At 36.5% G+C, this 17,113-nt stretch overlaps 3 protein-coding genes and 1 long non-coding RNA gene across 5 annotated transcripts; 1 reads left to right on the plus strand and 3 right to left on the minus strand.

Annotated features, from left to right (window-relative positions):
* Positions 1-5,694: 5,694 nt before the first annotated feature.
* LOC147539350 (uncharacterized) lies at positions 5,695-7,139 on the minus strand. Its single transcript, XM_086644865.1, has 2 exons — positions 6,430-7,139; positions 5,695-6,269 (listed from the first exon to the last, which is right to left on the minus strand). Exons 1-2 carry the CDS (start codon positions 6,919-6,921, stop codon positions 6,027-6,029), a joined length of 735 nt encoding a protein of 244 aa, XP_086500991.1. The 5' UTR covers positions 6,922-7,139; the 3' UTR covers positions 5,695-6,026.
* A 285-nt stretch (positions 7,140-7,424) lies between these two features.
* LOC147539351 (uncharacterized) lies at positions 7,425-8,508 on the plus strand. Its single transcript, XR_015226443.1, has 2 exons — positions 7,425-8,011; positions 8,103-8,508. It is a non-coding gene; the product is annotated as an uncharacterized LOC147539351 (long non-coding RNA).
* Positions 8,509-8,961: 453 nt separating this feature from the next.
* On the minus strand, positions 8,962-11,281 carry LOC147539352 (pectinesterase 1-like). The gene is made up of 3 exons (XM_086644862.1): positions 10,162-11,281; positions 9,911-10,071; positions 8,962-9,822 (listed from the first exon to the last, which is right to left on the minus strand). The coding sequence occupies exons 1-3, from the start codon at positions 11,055-11,057 to the stop codon at positions 9,128-9,130; spliced, it is 1,752 nt and encodes a 583-aa protein (XP_086500988.1). The 5' UTR covers positions 11,058-11,281; the 3' UTR covers positions 8,962-9,127.
* On the minus strand, positions 11,118-16,704 carry LOC147539353 (sucrose synthase-like). 2 transcript variants are annotated; one of them, XM_086644860.1, is made up of 14 exons: positions 16,179-16,704; positions 15,841-15,975; positions 15,376-15,502; positions 15,132-15,283; positions 14,846-15,038; positions 14,418-14,753; positions 14,227-14,322; positions 13,776-13,949; positions 13,557-13,673; positions 13,302-13,468; positions 12,986-13,210; positions 12,329-12,892; positions 12,107-12,245; positions 11,118-11,345 (listed from the first exon to the last, which is right to left on the minus strand). In XM_086644860.1, the coding sequence occupies exons 2-14, from the start codon at positions 15,936-15,938 to the stop codon at positions 11,313-11,315; spliced, it is 2,421 nt and encodes an 806-aa protein (XP_086500986.1). In that variant the 5' UTR covers positions 15,939-15,975; positions 16,179-16,704; the 3' UTR covers positions 11,118-11,312. The 2 variants fall into 2 exon arrangements, with proteins under 2 accessions (XP_086500986.1, XP_086500987.1); XM_086644861.1 differs by lacking the exons at positions 15,841-15,975; positions 16,179-16,704 and adding an exon at positions 15,821-15,828.
* Positions 16,705-17,113: the final 409 nt, after the last annotated feature.

The following is a 17,113-nucleotide window of genomic DNA, read 5'->3' on the forward strand; positions in this document are numbered from 1 at the left end:
ACAAAGTTATGACTAGAAACTATAATCCCCACTGTCAAAGATGCCTCATACTGTTTATATTAGTCCTCAATCCACTTATAGCAAAGAACAAAGGCAACAACAAACCAGACACAAGATGTTCCAATTTCTCTATTAAAGTACTTCCCAATGGCCCATTTGGCATCAGTAACGGGCCGTTGAGTCATCTTGAGGGTGACGATAGTGCATTAGTGTAAAGATGTCACGTCAATTAGAAAGACTTTATAAAGACCAAAGCTTAATTTCAAATTTTCTGTCAAAAAGAAAACACCAATTGGTTGGATTTGGTCTCGGCTATATGAGTGGACTGGTCATCCTTCGAGTGATCCAATGAATAACCCTAGCATTTCGTTTTCCATAAACTTTCTGGTAAATAATTTTTAACAAAAAATTTGCATATGTACTAAGTTATAATTGCCTAAAACATTAAACCATCCTGACAACTTTATAAGACTTAACTTCAACAACCCTCTCTTGAGCATTTGCAAGTAAGTTGCAGTAGTTTCTGCAGGCACCAGCCTGCCTTGGTTCCAGAAATCAGCTATGGTGGAATGGAGAAAGCCGAGCAAGGAAGATTCAATGTTTTGGGCATTTATGATAAGTTAGCCATCTCATGACAATAGATTGTCCACTCACCCAAAGTTCTATGGAGTACTTCACGTATCGACTGAGTGTTTCAAAGACAAGATCATCACGGAATCCCGTTGTTTCATTCAGTAGATCGATGCAAGAAGTTTGATTGGAGATACCTTCAGTTATTTGATTATCAATATGCATCAGTGTTGCACAATGCATTCGGTAGTTTTCCTGAAATCGAAGTTAAAGAAAATTTAGCCACTTAAGAGCAACTCCAACCTCAGTTTGTTATAGGCCAAAAAAATTCTTTTCCATTCAAAATTTTCAGTCTCAACTCAGTCCTTAAAACTCAGCTCCAACATTAGCCTCCCTTTAGGTCTAAATTTGTGCATGTGGGAAACACTTGTGTGAGCGTTTTGTGGGTGCACAAAAAACGTGTGTGATTTTGTGTATATACAAAACAAGTGTTTGAACTATTTTCGAAATGATATTTTCTTTTTCAAGGTTAGGAAATTATTCGGGGATCGACACTTTGTTGGATGTATTTTAATTATTAATGTGTGAGTTTTTGTTAGAGTTTAAAAAAATTTTAACTAATTCAAAAAAAAATTTTAAAAAAATAAAATACATTAAAACGAAAAAAATTTGGGGAAGATCATCCAACGACTAGGATGAAGCCCAACATGACCGATAGGAGTCCCTAACGATCATGTTGGAGACTTCAGCCGGCCCTAAAGTAAGGGCAGACTAAGGTTGGACCTCCTGGTTGAGACCGAAAATTCAATTTCAGCCCCAGCCGGCTGAGGTTGGATCTGCTCTAAGCAATGAGGTACACAAGAGAGTGCGCCGGGGGGTATTTGGGGGGTATTTTTATCATTTTTCATTTAAAAATAACCAGAAGCAAAAATAAAATGGTGATGAATAATACAGAATAATACATATTTATATATACCTTCAAGAAAGGAGGCAGATGCTTGATCGATTGACTGACAAGAACAAGATTACTGATTGTGTCATTCATTATTTTAGTGCAGGTATTGATGGAATTTTTCGAGGTTTCATCAATGTTTGTATGATTCAGAAGATGACCAACAATGCCACCTTCCTTATTGGTTAATCTATTTAGCAAGTAAGTAGATTTAGAAACCATGACTTGGAGATTGTTATATTGATCAACAAAGAAAGGGGCAGGTGAAGAAGGCTTTGGTGATATGGAATTGGAAGATGAATGTAAAAATGGAACTGGCATGGATGGGGGTGGTGGCAAGTTAACTAAACGTATGATGTCTATGACCAAAAAAATAAAATACCCAAAGGCTACGATTATAAAGGCGTAACGAGTCACCAAAAAAACCTTGTCTAAGAAGTGCCCTAATTTCTGCGAGAAGGATTTGTTCGGTGCAGACCCCCCGTCGTGGTTATGGAGGTTGCTAGTTGCAGTTTGAGCTGCTGTATCATCAGCCATATTATTGATGAAGAGTTTTAGATGTTAGAATGGACTAGATAGAGAGAAATAGAGAGAGGGAATATTAGAGAAATATTACAGGTTGAAGTAGCATTTTGTTGTTTGTTATCAAACAAACTTTTACCACAGTTTTTAGGAACTAATAGTCCACTAAATCTGCACTTGACTATATACTAAGTCAAATCCAATAAACTCTTAACCATAATACACTTTAGGGAGATTTTAAAGGGTCTCCCATTATTGTTAAAAGTGCCCCCTCCGGTAAAAAGTCCCCCAAATCAATCATTTTAGTTAGAAGACCCCTTAAAAAAACACTACGGCTTCCCTAATTTGATCTAACGGCAAAGTTAACGTCGTTAGGTCAAAGTTATTCAACTTAACTATTTGACCGATCAACACATACCACTCCTATTCCATCTTCCTCATAACTCAACCTCTGTTTGCCTTCATCTTCTCTCTCTCGCTCTCTCTCTCTCTAAAATCTATCACCACCGAGTGAAGTAATTTTCTTCTCATTCTCTCGTTCTCTCTTCCCCTCTCTCCTTTTATCTCGGTTTCTCTCTGTCTTTCTGTTTGGTGAAAACCTAACACTCTAGGTTTATTTTTTTCGATTTATTCAAAACAACATTGTTTGAATACTTAAATCTACTGGTTAGCAACACAAAGAAGAAGATTTGCAAACCTTATTTCGTCTGGAAGTGAATGAAAAACAAGAGAGGAAGAAATCCCGCAAGTGAGCTTTCCCATTGCACCAGACCGAAAAGCAACTGGTGGCATTTTCGGTGGGCTCAGGTCGAAATATGTTGCATAATCCGTCCGGAACCCACTGAAAAATGTTGCATAATTTGGCTTGAGCCCACCGAAAATTATGCCAGTAGCATCAATAGCTACTACCTACTGGACCAATTTTCGGTGGGATCATGCCGAATTATGCATCATTTACGGCTCGAGCCCACCGTAGGTAATGAATCCACTACGGTGTTTTTCCATCGGTTATATTTTTTTACTAAGAGAAACCATATTCGGTCTGGTCTCACGTATCATGTTCACATTATTCGGTGGAACCAAACCGATTTGAGCTCCGTTTGAACAAAAAAATTCATACAACCAACAAATAGATCATGAAACACATGTAAAAAAAGTGTTAGGAAATGTTCATATACCTTTTGGAAAACTGAATCTTGTCCAGAAATTGATGTTCTTGGATCCTTTGCTATTTCTCCAAAAAATTTGAAAGTTGCTTCATCCATGGTGGTTTGCAACAATGAAGATACTTCGTACCTTCAGAGATGAGTGCAACAACAATGTGAAATGTTGCACAATTTCGGTGAACTAGTCCCGTTAAAAATGGTCGCCGGTGATAGATGAAAATACCCGTAGAACAAGAGGGAAGAAGAGTGGAAGAAGAGGACTGACTGTCTAGGGATTTGAGTTTTGGGAAGATTTATGATTTTCTTAACTAAATTGCTAACGTGGGTGAAATACACCGTTAAAAGGGGTTTGTTTCACCCACTCCATCGGGGGCCCTTTAACCAAATTAAGTCAACGACGTTTTACTAAGTCAACTGAGTCATGGAGGGGGTTAACAAGAACGGGAGACTCCTATAAAACTACCCTTACACTTCAACAAACTCATTGACTATTTCAACTATAATACCCTCTAATGGAGTTAATTATTCTTTTCATTACTAGTTTAAATGAAAAATAAAATAAATTGAATTTAGGTATTTGCTATGTTTTTTCTTTCTTTTTTGGTCAATTATAAAAACTGACTCAAGGTTAAAGTTTACTCAAGTGAAATTTCATAATGTTTGCTTATATTGTCTGATTTGTAATTTTTGCTTAATTTTATCCAGATGATTTAAATAAAGTTTGAGTTGGTTCAAATCTAGATTCGTGCCAATAATGAATTAGAAATGTACAATTACTTAATTAGTTTAAGAATTGACAACCGTCAAATTAAAAAAAAAATTGATATGTGCTCTTATAAGAAAAAATAAGATACAATTTAAGAAAATATTAAATTGATTTAAGTTAAATTAGGTGTGATGGAAAAGTACTGTACCCATCCAACATGGGGAGGGAATTAGTTTTTTTAATAGTGATGGTTTGTATTTTTCTTAGTCTTTGTTTTTCTTTGTTAGAGCAACTCCAATGTGGGGCCCGGGCTCCCAATTTTGGGAGCCCTTGAATTTTGGGTGTCCCGGGGCTTTTCTCGATTCCAACGTCGGGCTCCCAACCGGGACTCCCAAATCAAAATAATATACGTGTGCGAAGTACGTGTGCAAAATTTTGATTTTAAATTTCGTCTATAAATTATTAGATTTCGACTATAAATTAAAATGTGATATTATTCCGTCGAGATAAAAACAAAAAGATAAACACAAAAAAGTAAAAAAAAAAAAAAATTAAAAATTAAAAAAAAATACTTAAAAAAGAAGTATTTAAAATAATAACAAAATAAAAAAATTAGATTTCGACTATAACGGTCACATTAGGGGCTGGGAGCCCAGCCCACGGCTCCCCGGTTGGAGTTCTGGGGCTGGGGGGCTGGGGAATTTGGGAGCCCCAGCCCCTCTACATTGGAGTTGCTCTTAGGGCAAAGCCAACGTAGGGACTCGGGCTCCCAATTTTAGGAGCCCCTGAATTTTGGGAGCCCCGAGGCTTTTCTCAATTCCAATGAGCTCCCAACAGGGGCTCCCAAATCTAAATTATGGTACGTGTGTGATGAACGTGTGTGAGATTTGTGTTTCAATTTTGAACTATAAATATTAATTCCAAATAAAAAATTAAATTTGATTTTATTTCGTCGCGAGAGAATTTTAAAATGATAAACAAAAAAAAAAGAACAAAACTTTTTTTTAGAGAAAAGTATTTAAAAAAGAAGTATCTAAAACAATAAAAAGATTACAAAAAAAAAATAGTTTAAAAAAAATTAAAAAAACTAAATAAAAATGAAATTAAAGGGGATCCACCCCAAATATGACCGTTGGGACAGCCCAACGGTCATATTTAGGGGCTGGGAGCCCCCCAGCCCGGGCTCCCATTTGGGAGCCCGAGGGCATGGGGCTCCCAGCCCCGGGGATCCCGGGTTGGACGACCAACGGGCTGGGCTGGGGCTCCCAAAATTCAAATTGGGAGCCCCAGTCCATGCACGTTGGCTTTGCCCTTATGCTCCATCAAACAATGGGTCTTCGAAAGAGGAAATATCTCCTAAAGAATCTACACAACTCCTAAAGAATATACCTCAGAGGGAAACTCTAATATCTTCTGACTACGAAATATTAGTTTCAATCCAACACAATAGATCTCCACTGTCTTGAGCGTCACGAATTCATCATTCTGACTGATACCAAATTGACAAATTTTGACATCAGCACCTTATGTTTTTAGTTTTTTTATTTTCAGACTTGTATCTTCATCACCTTATTTTTCATCTTCTTTCTTCTCTTTGACCTCCATTAATGGAAGTCTCACAAACTTTTATAGGAAAGCTCTCCATCTTCTCGATCTCTTCTTTCATTTTCTAAAAAAAATTTCTCCCTCTTTCTTTCTCTCTCACATCTTCGTTAAAGGAAATTTTTTCAGAAAAAAATACAATAGACCAAACCTGGTCGGGAAATGAGGGCCATGTCTTTTCCCAATTGAAAAATGTCTTTTTCTATTGTTAATCGAAGATTCAAACACACGAATTAAATCTTTAAAGAATGGAAGAAGTTGAATTTCGAGAACCCTTTTCGAAATCAATATGACCTAAAACTACAAGAGTAACGGTGAAATAGAATACATAAATGGTCCGTAAATAACAAAGAATTGAAGATCTCTGTTATCTCCCCCTAGGATGTTGCTCTCAATTGGAACTTTAAACATACACTATTACTGCCTTAAATTGTATTGGACAACTTTTTAACTTTGAAAACTAAGAGTCTAAGACCATTGATTTGGCTGTCTATGACACGAGGCAAGTTCAATTGTCTAGGCATTGATGAGAAGTTATCCATTTCTTGACAATAGAATGCCCACTCATCCCAAGCTTTATGGAGTATTTCACTTCATTGATACATCGACTCAATCTTTGGGAAAGAATATCATCATGGGTTTGCTTTTTCGTCTCCTTCAGTAGCTCGATGCACGAAATTTGATCGACTATACCTTTACTTATTTGATCATCAATATGTATCAGTGTTACACAATGTATTGGTGGTATTTCCTGAAATTAAAGTTAAAAAAATCAACTTATTCATAATAGCCGAAAAAAAGAGAAATTTATATTGATAAATCTATGTATATGTGAGAATAATCTCACGCGATGGGAGAAGGGGTAATTAGCAACCAAAAATGTAATGTATAGGTTATATCCTATATTTTACCTTCAACAAAGGAGACAGATGCTTGATGGATTGACTGAGATGTCTAATTGTGCCATACATTGTTTCATTACAGATCTTGATGGAGTCTTTCCAAGTTTTATCAATCTTGTCATGGGTATGAAGAGTCTCAAAACCCTTTTTGGTAGTCAATCTCTTTAACAAGTCACTAGTTTGTAAAAGCATTGCTTGGAGATTCATGTCTTCATATTCATTAACAGAGAAAGGGGTAGAAGAAGAAGGCTTTGGTGGTGGCAATGTTGGTGACTTGGAATTAGGTGGTGGAAGTAAACAAGGAACCGGTGTTGATCGATGTGATTTTATTTTTTCAAAAGCTTCAGTAGTTAGTAAAGAATCATAAACCATAACAATAATCAACCCCACACTTAAGATTATCGCTACGAGTTTGGTCACCCAACTATTTTCGACCTTTTCTAAGCATCCGCCATCGGTGGTACTGGTTGTTGCAGGTTGAGCTGATGTATTATCAGCCATTTTGATGATGAGGGGTTTGATTAGAGTAATAGAAGTAAGGTAGAAGAAGTATTATAATGCTATAAAACTAGACTTAAAACAAAAACAGAGTTAGGAATGACTAATCTACAAAATTTGCACATCCTAAATACTCAGTCAAACCCATGAAACTACTTACCACAAATTACTCTTAACAACACATCACAAGCTCATTACCATTTCAACTTTCATTTAAACTCAAAATAACATCTAGAAATTTCCCTAAAATTTATTTCACTTTCTCTCTCTAGATCACAGCACGACACGTCCCCCCGCCGGGTTTCGGCCGCCCCGCCGGGTTTCGGCCGGGTTTCGCGGCGGGATGAGGATCATTTTCCAATTTATTATTATTAGATTTGACTTAGTAATAGTCATGTACAGATTAAGGGGACTATTGGTTCCTAAATATGTGGGGAAAGTTTGTTTCTATTTTGAATTTATCTAATAAAAATCAATAAAATGCTCACTACCTTACTTCTCTTACTCTAATCAAACAAAACAGTGAGATCATCACTCCCATATTCTTTCTTTCTTTCTAGCCCCTATTCCAACAACTTCTAACCCTAAAATGGCTGATAATACTCAACCTGACAATACTACCAATGGAGGTCACTTAAAAAAGGTTAAAAATTATAGTTGGGTAACCACAGTCGTGCTGATAATCCTAAGCTTATTAATGATTAGTATTATGGTATACGACATGATACATATAGCTAATGAAAAAGTAAAATCAAACTTACCATCTAAACCTTGTCTACCTTCTTCATCCCCTAACTCTATATCACCAAACTTACCATCACCAACACTACCACCACCAAAGCCTTCTTCTTCTTCTACTCCTCCTTTACCTCTTAATGAATATAGACACAATCTCCAACCCATGATTTCTAACTTGCTAAATAGATTGACCAATACCCAAGGAGGCATTGTTGGTCTTCTTCTCAAAAATAGAGCCCTAGTTGATGAAAATTTGGGAAGTTCCATCTTCAACTGCAGTAAAATAATGAATGAAGCAATCAATAATCTCTTTCTTGTCAGTCAATCAATCAAAGATATGCCACCTATCTTGAAGGTATATATATATATATGTTCATCACCAAGATTTCATTTCTTTCTTTTTTGGCTATTTAAAATAATTTATCTTTCTTTGAACTCAATTTCAGGATAGCCAAATACATTGTGCAACAATGATGCATGTTGATAATACAATAACTCAAGGCATCACTCATCAAATTTCTTGCATTGAGTTGTTGAAGGAAACAAAGAAAACCCAGAGTGATCTTCTCTCCCAAATATTTAGTAGAGCAATCAATGAAGTGAGAGATTCTATGGGTAGTTGGATAAGTGGGCATTCTATTGTCAAGAGATGGTTGGCTAATCATGAATGCTTAGAGAATTGAATTTGGCTTATCATCAATGCATCTGGAGTTTGTGAACATAAAACAACTTTACATGAAGCAAAATGTAATAGCAAATTGATGATCAAATGTATTTGGCAAAGTCGGAGCAAAATGTATTTGATTGTCCTGAAATTAAATTAAAAAGAATCAATACTAATCGAGCTTTAAAGTTTCGTCTACAACATCATTATTTTGACTTTCCATTTCAAATGTAATGGCAAATTTTTCAACATCTTTTAGACAGTAATTCGTTTAGTTTGAAATAGAAGCATCGACAGCACTAACTCAATCTCTACGCATTACGAATCAAGACTATATACATCTTGAAAGTTTTAGTGGAGATAACTTCACAAGGTATTATATTATGGACAAAATTATATTATGCACGTGACTGTCGCTCACAAAAGAAAAGTTTTAAAGGACAAACGAAAATGGCCGAAGAAAAATTTGTTTCAGATGCCAAAGCAATTAATGCAGACGGTGGTTGTGGCATGAGCAACTGTCTATGTTTGTGATGACCGTAATCTTTTCAAGAATTACGGAAGTAGATATCCTAGATATATGAAATTGTATGTTTTGGATATTCAAATATGTTGGATCTTGATCGTCAGATCTTCTGTTCTTTATCCGTCAAATATTATCAAGTATCTCATTATAAAGTAAATGTACAGGGACATTAGGTTTTATTTAGTATGTATGTATGCTCTAGGTTTTTCTTAAACTCTGGTTTGTACATTGCAGCTATTCACAAAAGTCATAGTAAACAGGTAAATTGTGTGTCATCTTTGTTATGCTCGATAATAGAAAGGAAAGCCAGTAGATTCTAGCCAATCATCAGCACCATGTAAGAAGTTTCTTACTGTGAATTGTTTAGCTACACCGTCCGAACAGTTGTGTTTGTACCCACCCCATGTCACTCGATATCTTGTATCTGACCCTGGACCAACATTCTTGTACTCAATATACTCGACTGTGTCCAATGTACTATATTCATTCCATTCATGCCATCCCTTAGGATGAATTAGATCTCCCAAGTAACTTCTCATTACTATTGTCCTCGAATAATTCCTCCATGGCCTACCTAAAAATGTTAAAGAACTTCCTTTCCCAGCTCGAGCGAGGTCTGGTGCAGCTATAATCGTGCAATTCTGTAATGAGATGCCTGTGTTCTGATTTGGGTCTTCTCTTCCTTGTGCAGTGATCATGTTCTTCTGGCTTGGATTAGGTTTTCGGACTAGGATTTGGCAGTCCTGAAAGACTGCAGCTGCATTTCCGAATATGAAATCGACTGTTCCTTGGATTGTGCAGTCACGGTAGAATTGACGAAGTGAATGTGCGTAAAGGGTATCTTGAAATGAGGTAAAATTACACTTATAAAATGCAGAATCAGATGTTACTCGAATAGCAACTGCTTGATGTTTTTCAGCTCCTGATGTGTTTATGATTGTTATGTCTCTAGCTAAAAATCTGTTTCCAGTCACAGCTGAAAAGATTGAAAGTATACCCAAAGATAAGTCGAAAAACTAAACTAAAACTTTGATGAATAAGAAAAAGTTTCTAACATTACTCACTCATTGTTGCTGAATTGAATGTCGAAAACCCATCAACGAAATTTCTACTTCCTGCTATAACTGTTGAATTCATCCCATCTCCAACCAACATGATGTTGGTTTTGTCCCTTGAGATCTCGACGTTTTCTTGATATAATCCTGCCTTAATCTTGATAACGTACCTGTCAAGAATCGTATTTTCGTATTTGTACCGATGATAGAAGAAAACTAATTCCAGAAAGAAGGGAGCTAAAGAAACAAGAAATTGAAACCTGTTGGTGCTGAACTTAGGTGCCATCCGAACTGCTTCATTGATTGTGCAATAGTTACCACTGCCATCACTTGCTACAATAACATTCGGCCTAATCTTTGGAGCGATTTGCATTAGTTTCCGATCGTTAGGCGTCATCCAGAACGGAAACCCATCTCTAGAAGTTCTTGTAATCATCATTTTCTGAACATGTTTAGTAGTTTCCATGTGTTTAACAATGGCTAAGCAATTACTAATCATCCAAGAAACAGGATTTAAAAGAGTTTGAAGGTAATCTTTAAGACCCTTTTGATTATCAGGATTTGCTTCTTCGATATCGGAAATGCCTTCAATACACGTGTTTTCATTTGTCATTGCTGCACTAAGTAATGTCTTGATTTCACCATAGAATTGGTGAAGATAACCTGTTAATTCTGAAACATTTTGAACTTCTTTCACTGCTTGTCCTAATTCATAAAGGGTTTGATCCAACATCTCTATACAATCTTTCAGAGCATTCTTTTCATGAGAATTCAATTCATGATTGATAAAAAGAATGGGTATCTTTGATATTAAGCTTTCAACAGATTTAACTGTGTTATTAATGGAGATTTCAAGAATCTTCTGACTAGTAGTGATTTTCATAGATTCAGGGATTGAAGAAAGAGTTTTGAAACAGAGAGAAGGGTATCTAGTTTTGGTGCAAGTTTCATTAATAATTGAATTTGAAGATGGAAGTAAGATGTTTGTTGAAGTTGGGTTTTGATCATGGTGGATTGGTAATTCAATGATAATTGCAGAAACTAATAGCATTAATAAAATGAGGAAGACGACGAGTAAGATCATCTTTGGACTAGTCATTCTTGTTTGATTCTTGGATCTTTCAGTTCCATTCTTGGTGATCATCATGGGTTCCATTTTAGAGAGAGAGAGAGAGAGAGAGAGAGAGAGAGAGAGAGAGAGAGAGAGAGAGAAGACTGAAAAGAGAATGAGCTTTTCTTTTATTTCAATCTTGGGAAGACAAAGAAAATACAAGTTCCAGTTCTTGGAAAAATATTGAAAGATGATAAAACCAATCAAGGAAAATTCAAATCTCAAACAATGAAAATTATTCCATGTAATAAATTCTTCCTTCACTTCAAGTCTTCAGACACACAAAATCCACACTTTTATCTACTCATCTGTGGCCAGAGGAACTGCCAATGCCTGAAAATTTCACCATATCATGTAACAAAAAGGAAAATGTCATTAGTAGTTATAAAAGGGAAAGAAGAAATTTAGTACAAGACCCGCCCATTTTTCGATTTTGTACACCAATGTCCTGCAATGAAGCCCTAGCATTTTTCGATCTTGAACGACCAATGCCTAAGGTCGTTCAAGGTTTTGTTCTTGGTAAAATGCTCTACGAATAGCTATGAGGTCCGAGACTTAGTAAGATCAAGCGAACGCACAACCTAGTCATTGGATGCTCCCAAAGAAATGCAAGGTATTAACCTTTGCCACCCATAGAGATGAGTAGTCATTTCTGGCTAAGATAACTATCTATAACGACCCAAGTCCCACCTGTTATCGATATTGTTCTCGCTTTTGCCACCCAGGGTCAATGCTCAACTGGTACAGGGTTTTGAACTAAGAGAATGGCCGACCTACTGACCCAAAAGACCACGACACTTACTAAGCTTGAGTTCAAACATATAGTTCAGCCTCATGACACTCCCCCAGAGCGATTTAATAACTAAAGCCCTAATAGTTACCGATAGTGTCCACACTTTCGCCACTCTGACCCAAATTGTATGGGTAAAGGGTTTTGTTCGTGGTAAATGCTCTGGGACCGCTTCCAAAAGGGATACACCACTTATTAAGCTTGAGTTCGCAGCTATACTCCCGCCCTTGTACGCTCTCCCTAGTAGTGTGCGATACGACATGTCATAATAACATCAAATTCAACTAACAACTTGGGGACTTACCAGCTTACGATACTTGAGAGCGTAAAACATCTCAAGATAACGACGAGTCTCACGACGTTCCAGGTTCGAGACGTACTTCCAGAAACCATAAACACCAGACAATGTCATCAATCTCTCAGAGTATATCTGCCATGTATACCTGCAAACAGGCAAACAGACAAAGTTTAACAAACAAAACCTCCATAATCAATCAGAAAGAGATAGCGAAAAGATTCTTCTTACTTCTCGTAAATACGTTTCAGCCCTCCTGCAGAAATTTGATCCCAGTGTGTTGGATCATTCTTACATTTCTCAAAGAAACCAACAAGTAACTCGGCAGCTTTTTCACCATGGTATGGATCAATGTGGAAGCCCGATTTACCATGGACTATGATCTCTGCTGGGCCTCCATGAAGTGTTGCAAACGTCGGTAAACCACAAGTCATGGCTTCAACAACTGTGAGACCAAAAGCTTCATAAAATGCAGGTTGTACAAATGCACCCTTTGTGTCTGCTATATATCGATAAAGTTCACCATTCCTGACTCGATTCATCTGGGAAGAAATCCACCTGAAATCGCCATCTAAGTCGTACGCCTCAATGAGATTATACATCTTCTTCATCTCCTCTTTCTCTTCCAAGTCTTTTGATTCCTTTCTTCGGTCGCCAGCCACGACAACAAGATTAACCAACTCTCTTAGTTTCTTGTTCTTACCATACCACTCAACTAGTCCAGTCATGTTCTTCACACGGTCTAGCCTTGCCATTGAGAATATTATCGGCTTTGAACGGTCTTTCAACACACCTCTGCGACATCAAAAAGCATAGTCAGACATCTATTTATTTTACAGTGTTGAGATTTGGAAGTACTTATGAGACGATAAATAAGTTAGGACTTACATGTGTTCCGTATTTTGAGTTGAACTATAAAGAAGCTCCTCAATTTCAGGATGAAAAGCAGTGAGTCGCTTGTGTTTTTCGGTATACGGGAAGTAGACATCCATATCAGCTCCCGGTGAGACGATGTTAAATTTGGGATCGAAAACATCGATTCCATGGACAACCCGGTAGAGACCAGGGAGAGTGAAAGCGGTATGACTTTCATATTGTCCTACCGTGTCCTTACTGAAAGCAGAATCATGTGTAAGTTATAGTGTGGAGACAGACAGACAGGAAAAGACGACCCTAAGCCATTAAAATTAAGTTATTATTGTACCTTCCAGCTATCTCTTGGAATGTACTAGTGATAATGAAATCTGCATGATTCATGGCAATTAGATCAGCTGTGAATTGGCATGAGAAGTGGTACTTCTCGTCGAACTTTTTCCAGTACAGATCAGAATCAGGGTACTTCGTTTTCTCCAAGGCATGGGCAATGGTACACTGTAAGAAAGAAAACGCAAAAGGATGGGAAAACTCGAATCGATCAATGTATTCGAAAACCATAAGATTTTCATAATATATGCCAAACCTGTGTGACTCCTAATTTGTGTGCTAGCAAGGTTGCTACAAGATTTCCGTCACTGTAGTTTCCGATGATCAGATCGGGCTTTCCCTGCAACTCCCCAGCAACTTCATGTGCAACATCCTAATGAGAGACAAGGCTAGAACTATTAGTAATTTCCGAGTAATATCGACGTACTATAAGTTAATTTTCACCAATAGAAACGAGTTATAAGAAGATTATAACCTCGGTATATCTCTCCAAGTAAGGCCATACTTCAAACCTTGAGATCCATTTACGAACAATACCCTTCTCATTTCTGAATGGAACTCTAAGAATATGTGAATGCTCTGTTCCTAAGACTTTTTCGAGTCGCTGACCACAAGTAGTACCTACTGCATCTGGTAGCAATCTTGTCACCTGGATTTGAGCATCAAGTAATGATCAAACAGGTTAGAAGAAGAAAGACGAACGATGAGGATAACGCGGTCTTTGTTTTTTTCCTATTGTCTGAATCACAACTCATCTGAACCATCTGACTTAAATGGACTCAAAATCAGCCCCAACCAGTCATTCGGAAAAGACATACATCACGACTCAGACATAACAATCATTCAAAATCTGACTCGATTCAATTCAAACCTCGAATTAGTTTCAGATCTGACTTAGAAAAAGAAAAACACTATCTAAGACTTACAATGAGAATTCGGGGTATGATATCAAGTCCTTGGTGCTTAATACGTTGAAGCATCTCGCTTTCCAAAGCTTTAACTTGATCCAGAATATAAACTACCTGCAAGAAATTTAGACAAACAAGAAAAATGCTTAAATTTTGAAATTCGTGCAGAAAACTCCGAAAAATGGAACTTTTGTTTATGATTGGTTTACCTGGCCACCAGTATCGGGATACCCCAATACATCGTTCTGGGCGAAGTAGCCGTGTGGAGAAAGAATTACAACATTGAAAACCATTGGAATTCTTCCAAGAAAACTCTCTAAAGTACATGGGTCTGGCGCCTCGAGCAGATCCAGTAGTAGATGAATCATTTCTTGTACACGTTCGGCATTATCGCCCCAACCCCTCTCCAAACCAAGCTCTTGAAACTTATGATGGAAGTCTAGATATGGGGTGTCTGGTGACAGTTCAGAGAGATATTCAGAAGCTCTTCTTAGAACTGATTGAAGAGAATTCAAGTCCTGAACTCTGTCATTTAGCATCATAGTCTGCACAAAGATTAACAAACATGATTATTTCGAACAATAAAACACCTACAAAATCGAATGAGTTTAAACGATACTTTTAGTGAAAATCATACTTTTCCCTTGTAATGGTGAACTCGAAGGAAATCAAGTAATGGGGACATGCTATCTTTGTCATGAAACATTTTTGAGGAAAGATGTCTGTTGAGAAACTGTACGCCATTTCCAATCGATTTTGAAAGTGTTGGTCGAGGGAATGAAGCATTGAATGGCTCAAAGTCCAACTCAAGCATAAAATCGTCATTCGACCTGCAAGACAAACATTTGAGTAATTAGATTTCGAAAGCATAAAACATTACACGGACACATATATAGAAGTAATCTTTCGATGTACGAAGTTACCTTCCATTTACAAGTTCTTCTTTGAACTGCAAATATTCGGAGGCAGTTAACTCCTCTGTGACTAGTGCATTAACATTAACGCGAATATATTCCCAAACTCCAGGCCTCGGACGAAAAGCAAGAGCAATCCATGGAGGTAAAACTATTGCTTCCTGTAAACACAAGGTACAACCAAATCAGGCCAAAAGATTTCATAACTTTTTTTAACTTGACCTGGCTAGATCAAATCAGTAATTACTCTCACCTGGGTAGATCGTAAAACTTCTCCATATATCCCATCAGTTAGTTTTTTCTGGTCTCCTTCAAAAATCGCTTCAAACTCGGCTAATACATGATGGGGTTGCAAAATTCCTTTCCCCTTGCTTTCAAGCCTACATATTAACAGATAAATAACAATATTAGGTATTCTTTTACTAAGTCAGATTTGAAAACTGACTCGAGATCTGAATTTATTCAGTAGGATTACAAGTTTTATTTGGGTTATTTTCAGTCTATTTGAGTTAGAAGAGTCAGATTCAGTCAATGAGAAAGAAGAAAAAACACCTTAGGTATTGATTGTTTTTTCAAAGTCACATCTGAAACCTGACTCTGGGTCTGATGTTTGATTTGATTTCAGTTGTTTTGAGTCTAGTTGAGTCAGAAGTAAGATAATGGGAAAAACAAAGGTACTTATATTGAACTTAAGAAACCTTGTTAGTAGAGCACAAACCTTGTAAGTAGAGCTAACAATTCGTTACGAAAAGATGAAAGAGTCTCATCAAATCTCTCTCGAATGGAATGAATTCGAGATAGTACACGTTCCGCCATTACTTCTTCTCTCTTTAGAACTCCACAAAATTCTAATCTGAAACAAAGGAAGAACAAGAAAATCAAACTTGAGAATAAATTTCAGTTTTGGATTTATCAAAGAAAGAAACAATTGAATCAATCAGAAACTTTTCAGCTTGAATGGGTGATTGGGTACCAATCAAAGTGATAAAAAAAATTGGATTAATGAAGCTAAAATCTAGAAAGAGAAACAGAGCATAAAAAGAAGAGAGAAGATACCTATTACTGAGAGAACAAAATCAATTAAGAAAAACAGAGTAATGAAGGAGAAGAAGAAAAAATGAGATGGAAAACCAAATGAGGTTGAGGGTCTATATATAGTGATGAATGAATTGAGTTAGAGATTGATTTCTCTCTCTCTCTCTCTCTAGAAAATAGAAATTTTGTAAGAATAATAGTAAAAAAGAAGTATTCTGTTTTTTTGTAAGAGGAAAGGAAGGAAAGGTCTCACAACTTCCAGTGGTTTTAGTGTTACTTTCGTAGCAAAATAAACTTATTTTCTCTCTCCATTCTTTCTAGATTTTCTCTCTCTTTCATTCTTCAATTTCAACATGATGATTGGAAAACTGTTGAACTTTATTTTGGTAGGTGATTGAGGAAAATTAATAAATAATTTTTGAGTGAATAGACCAAAAAAGGGATCTTAATCATAGTTTTAGTCCTCTCTAATAACGTAAAAGGTTTATAAACCAAAATATTAAGTTCAATGGATATCTAGTCCATTTGTATACATTTAGAGAGAAAACACAAATCCCTAGAATACAACATTAATCTTAATACCTAAACTAACTTTCCTAATATATAAAAACAGATTTACCTTCAAAATCCCCAAATATCTTTTTCCATTTTTATCTCTCACATTCTCTCTCCAATCACGTTTCTAATTAATATCAAAAATCATCTGATAATCCTCAAACTAACCTTTATCTTCATTATCTTCAGTAACTGAAACTGTTTATTTTCTCTCTCTCTAAATCCAAATCATCTGATAATCCTCCATTAATATCAAAAATCTTGTTCCATCTTCATTAGAGCAGTTGTAAACACCTTCATCGTTCATCATGATAAACTACATTTTCAGAAGTCTTTGTCCGTACCATTAATAAGATTTAATATTGTTTTTCAAGTATTCAAACAGATTCTCTCTCTAAAGT

Source organism: Eschscholzia californica, unplaced genomic scaffold, assembly GCF_041429995.1.
Source record: "Eschscholzia californica isolate CP2 unplaced genomic scaffold, dmEscCali1.0.p SCAF_5, whole genome shotgun sequence".
In the NCBI taxonomy this organism is placed as follows: Eukaryota; Viridiplantae; Streptophyta; class Magnoliopsida; order Ranunculales; family Papaveraceae; genus Eschscholzia; species Eschscholzia californica.

Excerpts from the sequence above, each read along its gene's own strand:
- LOC147539350 (XM_086644865.1), bottom strand. The coding sequence starts at position 6,921 with ATGGCTGATAATACATCAGCTCAACCTGCAACAACCAGTACCACCGAT. Across the intron at positions 6,270-6,429 it reads ATCTGTCTCCTTTGTTGAAG|GAAATACCACCAATACATTG; the intron begins GTAAAATATAGG and ends CTTTAATTTCAG.
- LOC147539353 (XM_086644860.1), bottom strand. The coding sequence starts at position 15,938 with ATGGCGGAACGTGTACTATCTCGAATTCATTCCATTCGAGAGAGATTT. Across the intron at positions 15,039-15,131 it reads GAAGAACTTGTAAATGGAAG|GTCGAATGACGATTTTATGC; the intron begins GTAACTTCGTAC and ends TTTGTCTTGCAG. Across the intron at positions 13,469-13,556 it reads ACAAATTAGGAGTCACACAG|TGTACCATTGCCCATGCCTT; the intron begins GTTTGGCATATA and ends TCTTTCTTACAG.
- LOC147539352 (XM_086644862.1), bottom strand. The coding sequence starts at position 11,057 with ATGGAACCCATGATGATCACCAAGAATGGAACTGAAAGATCCAAGAAT. Across the intron at positions 10,072-10,161 it reads CCTAAGTTCAGCACCAACAG|GTACGTTATCAAGATTAAGG; the intron begins GTTTCAATTTCT and ends GATTCTTGACAG. Across the intron at positions 9,823-9,910 it reads ATTCAATTCAGCAACAATGA|CTGTGACTGGAAACAGATTT; the intron begins GTGAGTAATGTT and ends CAATCTTTTCAG.